Raw genomic sequence first — 14,750 nt, forward strand, 5'->3', positions numbered from 1 at the left:
AGTTCAGATGTATTATTGTTTAGACAGTTCCTGTAACTGTAATTAGAACAAGTGAATCAATGGCAGTAGAGCACCAGAACACAGCACAAACAAAGTGAGACAATAGTGAAAGAGAAAGAAAAAGGGAGGAGGGAGAATAATAGAGGAGGGATGGTTGGTATCAGGATTTGACTGTTCCTGCAGCTCTCTTCCATTTTGTCACACAGTCTGTTTTTACCCTCTGCTTCTCACAGTGAACATATAGGTCTCACTACCTTCAACTTTCCACCTCTATACTTACTCCACTCCTGTGATTATACGCTCACATGCTCATGTGGAACCTGGCTGTGTGCTGTGAAAGGTGGCAGCAGCTGCACACGTACTCTCTGTGTCCTAACCCTGCTTTTGTTGTGATCACTGTTGGTTATGAGGAAGCCTCTGATTCAGACACATTTTGGTTAATGACCAAACATTCCTCATACAGGCCCCGTCCATGGCAAGATTTGACTGCATTTACACACTCAAATCCTTCCAGCAGATCACATACACACATCAGACTGCAGCTGTAAGTGGATTTGAAGGGATATGGTGGCAGTGGATCATTTGAATGAATGAGAACTGTGTGTACAATAACTCAAATGTTGTTAGATCAGCAGGTTGGTCTTCTGTTGCCTTAACCTCAAAGGAAATATTGACCTTGTCATTTTATTTGTTTGAGATTGAACAGTAAGTGATCTGTCAGCTACATCTATTGTGCAGTTGTGTGAATGAAATATGCAGAGCAAACCAACCAGATCTACAGCAATCTACGGGAAAGGGGACTCTGTAGCTAGGTGAGAATAAATAACACATTAGTAAGTGCTATTAAAATAACTTGGATGACACATGACTCTTAGAAGCTGTAGCAAGGAAACTTAAAACTTTCAAAAGTTACCAGGGTGCAAACAAAACGACCAGTCTCCAAAACACTGGACATTACAAGTGTGTATTATTGCTGCAGTGTTCTTGTAATGGCCTCTATTTCACTGTACACATTGCAGAACAAGGTCTTATATAAAACTCAGGACAGCAATAAATACGTTTTTAACCTCTGTTTAATAGCATACAGCATAAATACTTGCATATATGTTCTTCGCCAGAAGTAAACAATGTAGCTGTGAAACTCTGACAAGTCCAGGAGGAACCCCTATTTGTTAAAAGATACCAGATGTAAAATTTATTGCAATTTAATATTTAACATCTGAATAAACATAGCATTGGGTTTAGTGACCTGTCTGGGGAAGTCAGGGAGTTCCCAGTCAGTCTCAGGTTCCCAGCGAAACTCATGGCACTGAACTGAAATCGGTTGCACGCTTGTCCTGCTTGTTCAAGCGTACAGAGTTTGGAATGACACTTAATAAAGTAATAAGACGAGAGAAGATATTGAAACCAACATGAGACAAAACTGTCTTTCACTAAAGAGACCAGGAGATGTTGCGCTAAAATGATGATTGATGAGTAAAAAACAAAAACAATAAATGTTTTACACTACAGTAAACCCATCCTGAGTTGTACATAACAGCAATTCTCCCAGATTATGAAGCTGAAGAGACGCAGCAGTAATGCGACACTACCCTGTAAATGAAAGGCAGTACTGTGTAAGGCATTCTGACCATTCTGCAGCATTTTGGAGCCTGATTGTCAACAAACTCCTCTGTCAGTAGCAAAGTCATTTAGGGCACAGGGTTTTCATTTTAGTAGTCTTATTACAATATAAATAATATATAGTTTTGCTGGGCTCCACATTTATGTACAAAAACACTTTCTTAAAAGCAGCAAGCGATTGTTCAAACAGTATGCATTAACAAAGGCATCAAAGACATAAGGGCACTTAAATATAACATTTTTTAGAGCACTTAATCAGATCAACATGAATCAACATTCATTTCAAGAGATGCATCAAAAGCATAATACTGCCAGTGTGATATAAAAGTGCAGTTTTGTGAAGAGAAGCTAGGACAAAACAGAGGGCTTAACATTTCTAATAGCATTGACCTCACAGGCACCATAAAGTAAGATGTACATGACCATATGCAAGCAGCGGGGCATCTGTGGTAGTCACAACTTGCTCACCCAAACTCCAGTCCTAACAAAATTACTTCTAAAATTGAATTTCAAGTGGGACTGTGACTCATTTTTACTTGGTATTCAGCCTGGAATGTCCTGCGATTTGGACTGAGAGGAAGCAGAGTAGACAAGATGGATTCGAAAGAGAAAAAAATACACAGGAACGGAAATACAGAAATGGTCTGTTTTGTCTGGTCGAGTCCACCGAAACCAGGTAGATGTTAAAGCACTTATAATCTGTTAATTACAAAACTAGAAGGCAGTAAAAGAACCTTGACCTCTCATCCTTCTCTACCTCCTCTAAACCACATCACACGTAAATCATTCAAATGCCTGCTTTTCCATTTAAAAGTATATTACTCACTGAATGAACACATCAAGCAAAATGCTGCTATACTTGGCTACAATTAGCAGATATCAGCTACTTTAATGGCTAAGACGGCAAAATGTCTACATAAAGATATGATAAATCCCAAAAACAGGAGTTAGTGGCTTTGTTTTTGGCAGAGCACTTAAAACACTATATAAGACTATATAATAATATTTATTGATCATATTCTGATAAAGGCTAAGCTTATTCAATGCAAGACTGCAGTAGTTTCTTCTCATGCACGTGCAGTTAAGGCTTAAGACATAAATAACACTGTAGATACTGTATGTACACGTAAAGAGTTAAAATTAGTTAAAATTGTAAATTGCCTTATTTACATTGTTAACATCTTCAGTAGTCATTTCATAGTTTCAAGATGTGAAATTATTAATCTGTTTAAAATAATTTTAAACAACACAAATAACTGTATTATAGTGGTGCATACATAACATACTGATAATATTCTGTTTAGATTTGATTGTCAACACACACTGTTACACAGTTTGGTCAAAATATGTGTGGAATGTTTTTGACATGCGTTTTGTTCTCCATTTTGAATATTTGTTTATTTTATGTGAATCAGACTGGGCTAGCAGGCTAGCAAAGAGCCACCCTGGCTATTTGCACACACAGTGTGTGTGGACTGCTGCTCGAGTGTTTCTGTAGGCTCAGCTGGGGTGCTGCCCAGAGCCGAGTCTGTGCTGGAATCTGTGACAGTCCCAGGATGCTCTGCAGGCTGACGAGGAGGTGCAAGAGGGGGGAACAATGGAGACTGAAGGATGTCGGCATATCTCTGACTGGGCTTGGTCTCCCGCTGAAGGACTTTTCTCAGCAGGGGTTTCAGCAGTCCGATGGTCAACTGGCTGCTGTGCTGGTCTGCGAAAGGTTCAGGCGATGAGGAGGAGGAAGGGAGGGTGTTAGGAGAGGGGAGGTTTTTCAGAACCAAGTTAAGAATGGTGGTGACAGTGAGGTCCTCAGGGCAAAGTGTCCATAGCAGGTCCAGGTAGGGGTCCAGATCTCTGTGTTGGGCCACCTCACACAGCAGAACAGTGAAAATCTCTTTGTTGAGCAGTGGACTCTGCTTGCAGAAATCCTGGGCCACCTGGGTGACCCGCTTCCAATCCCGCTTGGCCATGAGGATCCTCAGTGCCTGCAGGATGGCATTAGGCCGCCAACTGACAAGCAGCAGCTCCACTTCCAAGTCAAGTTGTTGGTCTCTGTCTGGGCTCAGGCTGGACAAGACGCACAGGGCTCGCTTGTAGAGTGGAACATTGCTCTCTCTGCCCTCCCCTGCTCTTCCGCCAGAGAAGCTCCAAGATGAAGAGGCCAAGCTTAGGCCCAGGCCAGTTGAGCTCCGCTGCTGGCCGAGTTCGAGAAACTTAGGCAGCCAACTGGGCTGGAAGCGTAGTATTGAGTGGCAGAGGAGCTCAAACACAGGCAGGACAACAGGGGGAGTATAGCTAGGAGTATTGGCTTTACAGTTAGCAACATAATCACATTTGAGACTGTTATGTTTTGTACCATTTGTGAGGAAGGCTGGGGTGCAGGAGGTTGAGGCAGGACTGAGGATAGTTTTCCACATGTCTGGGGAAGCCCTGCTTGTCAGAGAGCCCTCTCCATTGTAGTGTAGCTGCAAGGCAGCTTGCACAGCCCTCCACGCTTCGTAGGGAAAGATGCTGAAGATGGAGTTGAGGTAAAACAGATCCTCTTTATCTAGCTCTGAGATTGACAGAAGCCTGGCTACTTCTTTTTCAATTAGACTCTCACACACAGCCTCTACCTCTTTACCACTTCCCCTCACTAAACTCCCCTTCACCTCCTCCAGAGAGACCAAAGCCTTCAGCTCAGCCTCCAGAGAGGCCATCAGCTTGTCTTGCTCTGCCATACATCCAACTCCTCCATTCTGGGACAGCTCTGCTCCCTTCTGTCTTGACCCTGTGCTGAAGTAGTTCCTGAGGATAGACGCTAAAGAGATAGGAGCCTGGAACCTACCTTCTTTTTTCAGCATGTCCACAGTGAGCTTAGTGCTACTCAGGCTCCTCTGCTGGTAGTATTTACAAGCCTCCTCAAAGACAGCTTCTACAAGCAGGGCTCCAGGGGGAACACTCTCCACTGTACTGAAACTAGAAAGCTTAATCTTAGAGTTGAATTCTCTGGAGTCTGTCTCCTTATATTCGACCACCAAAAGTCCAGTTTCTGAGAGCAGGTGAGGTGTCCACCCTTCAGCTTGGTTTGAATATAATAACCCCCGTCTCTTCAGTATAATCTTTTCCAGCTCCCTGCCACAGCTCACATCTATCAGATGCAGGGTTTGTCCAACCACCAGTGCCAAGATGTCCTGGTACATACAAATGCTAGTTTGAGTACCATGTTTTACTGAACAGTTGTCTGCCAGTTTGTAAACCTGTCGCAGCAACCCATCTTTCTCTAGAAGACACAACCAGCCTGTGCTGAGCAGTAGCAGCAGGCCTCCACAGCCTGTAGGAGAAAAGTCGTAGATCTCAGGTGGTTCAACAGCTGATAAATATCCCAAACAGTCTGTCACCAACCTCTTAAAGTCAGACTCTTTAGCTGAAACTGTTTTTAGGGGGGTGTTTTTGCACGCAGTACTGATCCTGAAGAAGTCATGGTGAGGTGACCAGGAGAGGAAAAATTTGGAGATGCTCAACAGTGGATTTACTTTCAAATCAGGAAGAAGGTGCACATATTCACCTGAGCTGATGACAGTGAATTTGGGGTTGTTGTGGAGGGCTATTTTCACTCCTCCCAAGTTAACAGCTCCCTCCTCGAGTACAAAATCACGTCTGCACACACAGTATCTCAACTTATTCCTTGTGGAGCCGGGGGCTGGGGAGCTTTCTGAAGGTGGCCGCTCCTCACACCAGATGATAAGACTGGAGCAAACACACACTGACACCACTCTGGCCCGGGGGCTGTTGCACAAGTCTGATGTCTGCAGGAGAGACCAGCCAGGTCTGCCCTCCAGGAATTTCCAAAATTCAGCTTTTCCATTCTCATAAACCACCAACACCACTGCGGCGTCTCTGCTGTTGTTATGATCCAAGTATAAAATGTCCACAATAGGCACAGTTCGTGTCAGCCACAAATCCAGCTTCTTCTGGTTCTGGATCAGCTGTGGTCTCTCGTACTTGTCAAAAGTCACAAGACCGACTTTAGGCTTGCGGAGGATGACATGGATGTGGCGTCCATCTGGGCTCAAGCGGACGTTTGACAGGTTATTTATGGGCTCGTTATTGGCCAGTTCAAGTATTTCAGCCAGCTCTTTGTTGCCAGTATAGTCCCCGAAATCTGACAGTTGTTTTAACACCAACCGCGCCATAACTCCTAACTCCAGCCTGAGCAGAGGAATGTAACTTGTAATTAACCAGCCTCAGGGTATTAACTAGCCTGCTAGCTTGTGTGGCTCAAATCTGACCTCGCAGTGCTGAGGCTAACTGAACATCATCCCGTTAGGTCCAACCAGAGGCTTCACCCCGATGCTAGCGTCTGTGCGGGGGCATACATCCACCGACAGCCGTCGACCTCGGTAAGTCCATGTCGGTAGACGACAACAGTGCTAAACTGTTAGCTGACAAAACAGTCTGTATAAGTTTTATGCCCAAACCGAATATGTCACTACAGTCATTCCGATGCTATGCTAGCACAGCCCTGATGTCACGGGTTTTGTGATTTCCGCATAGCGACGTTGTTTTGCATAAATCGAGGAGGAGCCAAATGACGTAACGACTACAAAGATTGTATAAAGACACAGAGAAGAGCAACTGCAGCTGCGCGTCGGTCTTCAGCCAGCCATTCAGCTGGTACACGCAGCCAGACAAAGTTAAACATCTTAACATCTTGAAGTTGAAAGTCGAGTTAATAAAAGTACAGTAACGTTTGCTATAGGGTTGGAAATAAAACAGAAAATAAAAATGTAAAAAAATAGTAAATAAGTAAAAATATATCATGATATTTATGTGAATATGCGCAGTAATGCTACTGATGTGGTTTGGCGGAAAATATCTTGAAAGTCGCACTAGGTGAGTTGTAAACAATGTCTAGATAAGCACGAATGAGGAACTGTGATCGTTTCCTCATTTGCTTTAATAGCAGATGTTCTCAATGTTGTTCCTAATGCACGTTTTACTTCAACACATCTGTTGGCAAGATCCGGCTAGACCTGAAGCTGAGAAACATTTTCCAGGTCATCCTCATTCATTTTGACGAGAGACTGTGAAAAAAGTGGCATCAGCTGTGTTACTACCAACCTGAGAGCATGACTCACTTCAATCAGCTTCAGAAATAAGAGCCATGTGCCTCACACCACAGATGTGGTTACAAGAGGATTTGAGATGTTATGTTGGTTAGGTTTAGATAGATCTGTAGATAACAGTGTGGCAGGTTTCTCAGTGGCAAACCATAGCAGTCGGAGAGTAAATGCCATTTAGTCTTTGAGGGAAAATAACATTTATTATGACGGGACTGACACACTTAGTGGTGACTCCTGTAGAGTAAGTAAATGTCTGCCTGCTGCTTTTTTTCTTTTGCTAACATTTAAGGCAACTTTGAGGTCAGCAATATTCAATCAACCCACACTGTCACACTGTACTGACATTTAGATCAGTACAGACGGATCCATTTGTCATATGACTGGCACAAGTACACAACAGTATCTAAAATATCTACTAATATGGTCGATATTTTATTTGAAAGGGCATCACGTCAGCATGTTGAGGCCAACTCAACCAAATCTGGGTTGAATTGTTACATCCCTTTCCTTTATAGTGATAACAAAGAGCAATCAAATATTGTATTGTTTGTTGAACTTCCCTTTGTTTTTCTACATCCTCTTACATGTACTCATTTAAAAATAACCTTCTACAGAGATCTAATTTTATCTGCTGCAGTCACGCAAGTAAACACTTTGAAGCTCACTAATGTGACTGAATCACTTCGGGTTACGTTTGCTTGTGTTTGATCATAATAAATAAATTAACAGACAAGGTTGGGATCCCAATAACCTTATCAAATTATGATGAAAGTTCCAGTGTCCTTTTCCCGCCACCTCATAATTATCGGTGGCACAAGCCTGTTGTTGACACATCTTGCTCATATATTTTTTTACAAATTATAACCCTTGTTTAATATTCTCTGATGAATTGATATCACCCGATCAGAAGTTTTAATCGGTGGCTAAAATATCTGTGTGTTCACTTCCTGTCCAGTAGGAGGTGGTATTGATCTTCACTCACTGCATATGGATGGTTTGAAAACCCAATGTACAAATAAAACATAATTAAAAGTCTGTAAAGTGCTCATCAGGGTTAAGAGTTAAGTGTGGTGGATTGTGCTTATTGTTTCTGCTTTTCCCTGTTATCCTGTAATGTAATTTATTTAATCATACTTTAAAGCACTACAGACAATGCTCTCTGTGTTTTCAATTAATATCACATGGCTGTACAGACTCGGCATTACAAGGGTGCCATCTTTTCTCACCAATGGGTAACTAAACTTGTCCTTTAAATCTCATGACTTTCATTGTTTCTGTTTTACCCCATTGCTTTTGGACAGTTCAAGCTGTCCAGTTAAATCCGCAGTTATCTTGTGGCGGCAGCTGTGTGGGTTCACTGAGAGCTGGAGAACATTTACTCGTTTTTTTTTTTTTTGAGGAAGGTGAAAACATTTTTCATCCACCTTTTCCACCTATATTTCCCCTGTGTAATGGCTCAAAGTAATGATTTCTGGTCACAAAAGCTAAATCTTTCTCCTTTTTTCTTCAGCCTCATGTCTGCGTTTGTTAGTGGCTGAATGTAAGAGGCTGGGAACAGATGAGAAACAGTCTGAAAGTTGCTTTTACTTGCTTGTTCTTTTGTATTTTCCCTGATAAATAGATGAAGAATTGCATATGGGTTTGTCTGAGGTTGCTCTTTTAAACCCGGTGTTTTTCTTGCTTTCCAGCTTTCATACATTCATACATATGGGCTGCCTGAAAGCATTTTTAGGGAGGCAGGTGTTTACGTGTCAGTGTATTTATGTCCTATTATGTCTTGTGTCATTAGTGATGAATGCACTGTGTTATTCAAATAGTAGATTCAAGCCCTGCAGCCTCCAGACAGGCTTTCTTTGGTCTAAAAAACACCCTGTATTAGAGTGTTTAGTCTGCTCTGTCTGTAGACAGGAAGATAAAGTGCTTGTATGGAGACTAGAGGGGGTTGGAAGCAGGGGAGATTTTCTTTTTGAGTTATATGGTGTAGAAAAGAAAACCAGTGACTGCAAGATTTTGCTGCTCACAGGTAAAGAAGATGGGTAGGCTGTCAGCTTTGCATGCCCTTAAGATAGAAATATTTTAATGTGAGCACAGTTTAGAAGAAAGATTTGTCTGTGCATGCATGAGTGTGTGTATGTGTGATAAAGGAAATATGTGTCTCAGTCTGTTTGGGGTTTGAGTGAGACGCTACTTCTCTGTGTATCTGTGTGTCAAACGAAAGTTGCAGCTGCCTGTCAGCCTCCCGTCTCCCGTGAGAACAGGCAGATATTACTGTCAGTTTGCTCTCGCTGTTGTAAAGCTGTCATGTGTGCAGCTTCTCTCTCACCAAATCTGCCTTTACCTCTCTGGAGCCTTTCGTCTTGAGCTTCAAGGGTCTTTTATCGACTCTCTGTGCTGACATACAGTAGCATTGTGAGAGCGGAAGTCATCCATCATTTTTTTCTTCCCGTGCATATTGTTTTTAAGAATGAAAAGCTAAGACATTGCTCAATACTACTGCCATCTTAATTTCATTATAATGTTTCCATCATATTGCATCATACAGTTAATTAGAAGTAGATTCAGATGTATAAAAAATAAATAGAAATGGTGAGATTGTTTTTAATATTTTTACAGCCGGCAGAAATCACAGGCAAACAAAAAGAAGTGTATTTGCCAAGAAACTCTCAATTGAAAAAGCATATCAAAGCATTTTGTTACACTCCAAGATTATATTGTAACATCCATGCACATATCTTGGCACTGTCTCTACAATACTGCATAATGAATTTGTACGAAAACATGAAGTGACAGACGAGAGAGGAGAGACGATAAGGAGTGAGGGAGACTTAGTGGTTCATTAGGAAAACAAACATACTTGTAGATAATTGTGCTGTAACAGAATGTATCTTCAGTTCTGATGACAAGCTTGCTGAGATGTTAACAACCATTTTAGTGATGTTATCAACCATAAGCCACGATTTTGACATAATGAAGAAAGTTATTATATGACAGAAGAGAAAAAGTTATAATGAGAACATTTCAGAATTAGTGAAACTTCTGATGTCCCTCAAATGAACCAACGTCTGTAGCAATGTAGCTCATAACAAATACCCCGCCTCATTGGCTCATTAGATAACCGGCTCATTTACAATTGGCTGTCCCTCTGCATTTAGCACTGGCTCTCTTCTCAACGATCCATAACCCAACTCTGAGCATAAACAGCTTTAGCTCTCACATCACACTATTAATCGGATTCATGGCCCTTGGCTCATCGCCGGATGTGCTGATGTTTTGGGATCTCACGCTTGTCTTTTATCTTAATCGGCCCTGTCCTCATGAAAGGCACGCAAACATCACAACCACTTGGCTAGTGAAGTGCAGTACTGTGTGCGACCACAGATTGGCAGCATGTGCGTATGAGGCTAAAAGAAGGTCGTGTCTCCACTGTTCTAACCCACGAGTTGCTGACTGCACTGTTAAGCTGTATCTAGTGGGTTTAGAACATCAGTATGTATACTCTGCCATCAAATCCTCTTTTCTTCTGCGACTGTGACAGAGAGCTCACCGGGCAATAAGACAAACCCATCTCCTCTGTGTTTTTATAGCCATTAAGATAGGTGTTAGTCACTTGCTCCAGCTCTGAGTGCTCTAATTTCTCACTGGGGCAAAAGATCAAAGAACAGGATTCAGCTGCAGCTTCCTCCCTGATTCCCTGTTAATTTCACCTCACTGCCTCTTCATTAGTCAGCCTGGAATCATATCAAGGTTTCCCTACAGCTTTGGTGTTTATGCTCTCTGTCTTGCTTTGAGCCTCAGCTTCTCTTTGTGTCTCCTTCTGCTTCCATCTTTCTGTTGCAGGATCATGTATAATTGCTGTTGAGATAAACCCTCCAATGCAATTTCTACTTTTGGTCTGTGGAAACATCCGCCTCACCTCAGCAACATGGAACAGTCAAACCTGTATCGGTGTAGCCTTTGATCAAGCGGAACATCCTCTCCCTCAGCCTTGGCCTAATTTATCTGGGTCTGCTTCCACAAAACCTTGATGCTGTCACTTGAAAGGCCTCCACCTAGGCTGCTTTTAGAGGGGAAGTTGACGGCATTTCACTGTGATCAGGCCCTCTAAACACAGGTGGTGTTTGTGCATGTGTACTTACACATGCGTTTCTTTGTACATGTGTCGAGCATGTTCCTGGTGGGTTTTCACTCGGATGAAGAGAGAAGCAGTGAAACCTGCCGTGAAGCTGTGCGTGGTGAGAGCCTCTCGCGATGAGCTGTGAAATTATGTCTTGCTATGTCATTAGAACGGTCTGGCATTTTAAATTGTTTGTGTGTGCTTTAAAATGCCTTCGTGGTGCCTGCACTTTTTTATAGGTGGTAATGATGGCTCAGAGATGCAGCAAAGGCAACATCTGTTTCCCTTGCTTTGCCACACATAAGCACACACACAGACATTCAATGTCTATTTCTCCCTTCCTCTCTGCTGCTGCTGCTGTCCTTAATTGATTGGTATATTCTGTTTCAAGACGCCTGTAAATGGTTTAGTTTTCTGCCTGATCCAACAATCAACCTCCACACAGGCGACAACTTAATATAAATACTAACAGTCAGCTTCCATTAGATGAAGCTGAACATGTAAATGAAGTATTGCAGGTTGTGAACTGGTAAACCCTCCAAGCTTTCTGTTATTACAGCCTTAGAAAGCTCATTTAAAGGATTATTGCTTCATAAAAACCATAATTGTAAAGTTTTTTTTTTCATGATAACATTGTGCTAAACATTATACTCACCAAGTTAACTGCTCTAGGAAGATAGACACATAAAAAGAAGAAAGTTTTTCAAATGTTAATCACATTAAATGTTCATTATTAATTGTTATCATGCCTATAATTATATTTTAGTGGGGGGAAATGGTACCAGTAGGCCTGAAGGTGCATAGTAGCCATAGTAATTATTGTATCACAGGAACTACACTCACCACTAGTGATCTCTTATGAAGAGCGACAAAGTCCTTGAGTGTGAGTGAGAAGGAAACTGGACTTGATAGGTGGGCAATAAAACACATCAGATGGCTGTTACCTTCCTGTTTCACTGCTTCCTGTTCAATACTAATACAAACGTTGGGTCTTACTAACCCATTAGCTTTTTTCTGATGACATAAATGATATAGCATGATAACATTTGAAGTTACAGACATAACAGTAACATATACTCAATCACTCCTTGAGCATTTCAAGCTCCAAGTATATGGTCCTGTGGTTTTATCCAGAGGTTAAAAGTCAGTTTCTTCTTTGAACATTAACCACAACTCACTCACTCCAATGAGCATGAGTGCTTCCTCAAAACGTAATCACAAACAAACTGAAGATGATGTAGAAGAAGATGCACAGTCTTACGTTTTGGGACTGTGAGTGACGGCCCCCTAATTTTGCCTTTGACCAGTAGTGCTGTGAACATCTGGTGAAGAGGCAGGGAGCTGCTTATCATCTCACTAGAAGGATATTATTGTCATTCTGGCCACTTCTGTCTGACCTTCGATGCATCTGGTGTCTGCTATGTTTTGGAAGTGCGCTCTGAGAGTGGCATTCGTTTGGCCAATGTGGGCTCAGGGAGGAAGACTGAGAGGTCGGACATGGGAGAAAAATAAAGAAAGATAAAATTCATCAACAGCTCTTTTTCTTCTTTTGTTGTAATTTGACATATTTGATGACAGGTTCAAAATCTTTGAATCAAGCATTAAAAATTAGCAGATGTGACTTGTTGTGGATTTCTGTGTGTTAATAATTTCATTACCACGTAGATGTAGTTCAGGACATTATTTTAAAATGTATAGCTTGATAGAATGATGAAACAAACACAATTAAAGCATCGGTTGGGCATCCGATACTTGTTTCCCAGCATCACACTGTTAAAATATCATGTTTCTAATGTGAGTGCTCTGTTGTGAACTGCATTGCAAGTTTTTTAAAGTTAACAAGAAGTTGAAAGTGCCTTAGCAGAACCCTTACTTTTGTGATTACCATTATTGACAAAATGCATGTGTCTCTTCAATATTCTGTAGATGTGAAACTGGAAATTGCAGTCATGAAAAAAACTCATTTCAAGGCTCATTTAGACGGACCAACATGCACTCACCTTCAGCATCACTGTTGAGATTCTTCCAATACAGAACTATGAAATATTCACACCATATTAAATGCAGATAAATCAGTATTTTCCAGAGACAGGAGACCTGTCATCTTGCATTATCGTCCCTACAGGCCTGTGCATGCGTGTTCCATTTATTTGACCTTAGCTCTCCCACACACAAGATACCGTGGAGAATACAAATACTTATTGCTACACCTGCACATTATAGTCTCATTGAGTCATTTGCTGTGTGGCTGCATCTCACTAGGAAATGACTTTGACACTGCTGGACTCTGCTTGATAAATTAGGAGCCTGGTTATTCAACTAACATTACAGTGGACATTCATTATAAGCTAACCACAGGCCATATGGCAGGGAATCTGCTACATCACCACACATTTGCTGGGCACGATCAGAAACACTGTGAGCCACAAGCTTCCCTCCAGATTTTGAAAAAAAAAAAAAAAAAAGATTTTTACACTTTACACCAATGTTCAAATTCACATCACATTTCTATCTGTATCTTGGGATTAAAGAGGTATGAGTTCAGATTGCAGTAGCTAGCAATCAACCAGCATACCTCCTAATTGGAAGAAAGTGGAACTCAGGGGACACTTACTGGTGGAAAGTTTCACACTGGGTGTAATGATTTCCTGTGTGCAGCAGAAGAGCCGGGGGCAGAGCCCGATCAGCTAGGGGTGAAAGGAGGGGAGAAGGACGGGGTAGGAAGGATCAGACGATGAAGAAGACAACTATCTTGAGACTCATTTGTGTAGCAGTTCTGAATTAGGAGAAAGGCACGTTACACACTCTTGAACCCAGATCAATGTCTGACTTCTTCCCCCTTCCTTCCTCTTTCTGTTTGTGTGTTTGTATGCCTCTTCAGTCATTCGTCAGAACTTTTCGCCTGAAGAGCTTTAGGTGAGAAAAGATTGTCTGACTGTCCTTCTAGGGGTCTTTTGTATTCTTCGTGTTTTGCTTTGCAAGTTTTTTCTTCCTCTTCGCCATAGTGTGTTATTAGAAATTAAAGATTGAAAATCCAGTTTCAGATCAACAAAAGTTCAGTATATTTGAGTTTGCTACCTAAATTATCATTCATAACTCTTAGATAAGTTTTAATTTACAACTTTTTTTTTGTGTTGGTGGATGACTTCTGTTTTTTATTTTTGATTTGTTATTGAATTTTAGAACCTTGTCTTATTTAATCTCAAACAAACAAATTGACTTAAAATTCATTTAATTTAATTTAATTGAAGGTCTATTCATATAGTTGTGGACATATCTGTTTGGGGAGACTGTTGCCTATAGTCTGGTTTAACTGTTATGGTTTCTTGATAGAATAGTGTTGGGTGAGTCTCTCAGGGTGGCATAGTTGTTTTTTTGAGTAAGGCCTTGTTGAGTGCTTGGCATTTAGTTGTACATTACAAACCATATTAAAGTACACTTCTTGTCTCCCCCAGGTACATGTCATAACTAGATAATAAAACGACAACAAAAGCAAAATGAAAATGAACTTCACACAGTACTAAGACGCAGACCGCTGTTCTCTAATGCAGCCTACCTGTCTTTCTTATTTATCCCCTATATCCTCTCTCTTTTCTTCTCCGTCTCCCCACGCTGCTGTTGTCATGCCCATTAGTCCTCAGCATACAATCGATACCTCGGGCCTATAGCTCTGCTGCCTTAAAAGCAGTGAAGGAAATGAGGAAAGGAGGAAGAACATCACTTAGGGCAAGGAGAAGACAGAGATGGTGGTGTAATTGTGTATGAAGTCCTCTTTTTTCTTAAAAGTCTATCACTGTCACTAGTGCTATTAATTAATCCTTAAAATGTGATAAGAGCATATTAAATGCCCTCTAAAATTTCCGTTGTGGATTATTGGCTCTGCTTTTCTACCGCTAGAACCCAGTGAATCG

At 41.4% G+C, this 14,750-nt stretch overlaps 1 protein-coding gene across 1 annotated transcript; it reads right to left on the reverse strand.

Annotated features, from left to right (window-relative positions):
- Positions 1-1,055: 1,055 nt before the first annotated feature.
- LOC113159442 (HPS6 biogenesis of lysosomal organelles complex 2 subunit 3) lies at positions 1,056-6,136 on the reverse strand. Its single transcript, XM_026356117.1, has one exon. It carries the CDS (start codon positions 5,793-5,795, stop codon positions 3,045-3,047), a length of 2,751 nt encoding a protein of 916 aa, XP_026211902.1. The 5' UTR covers positions 5,796-6,136; the 3' UTR covers positions 1,056-3,044.
- Positions 6,137-14,750: the final 8,614 nt, after the last annotated feature.

This window comes from Anabas testudineus, chromosome 15, assembly GCF_900324465.2.
Source record: "Anabas testudineus chromosome 15, fAnaTes1.2, whole genome shotgun sequence".
NCBI lineage: Eukaryota > Metazoa > Chordata > Actinopteri > Anabantiformes > Anabantidae > Anabas > Anabas testudineus.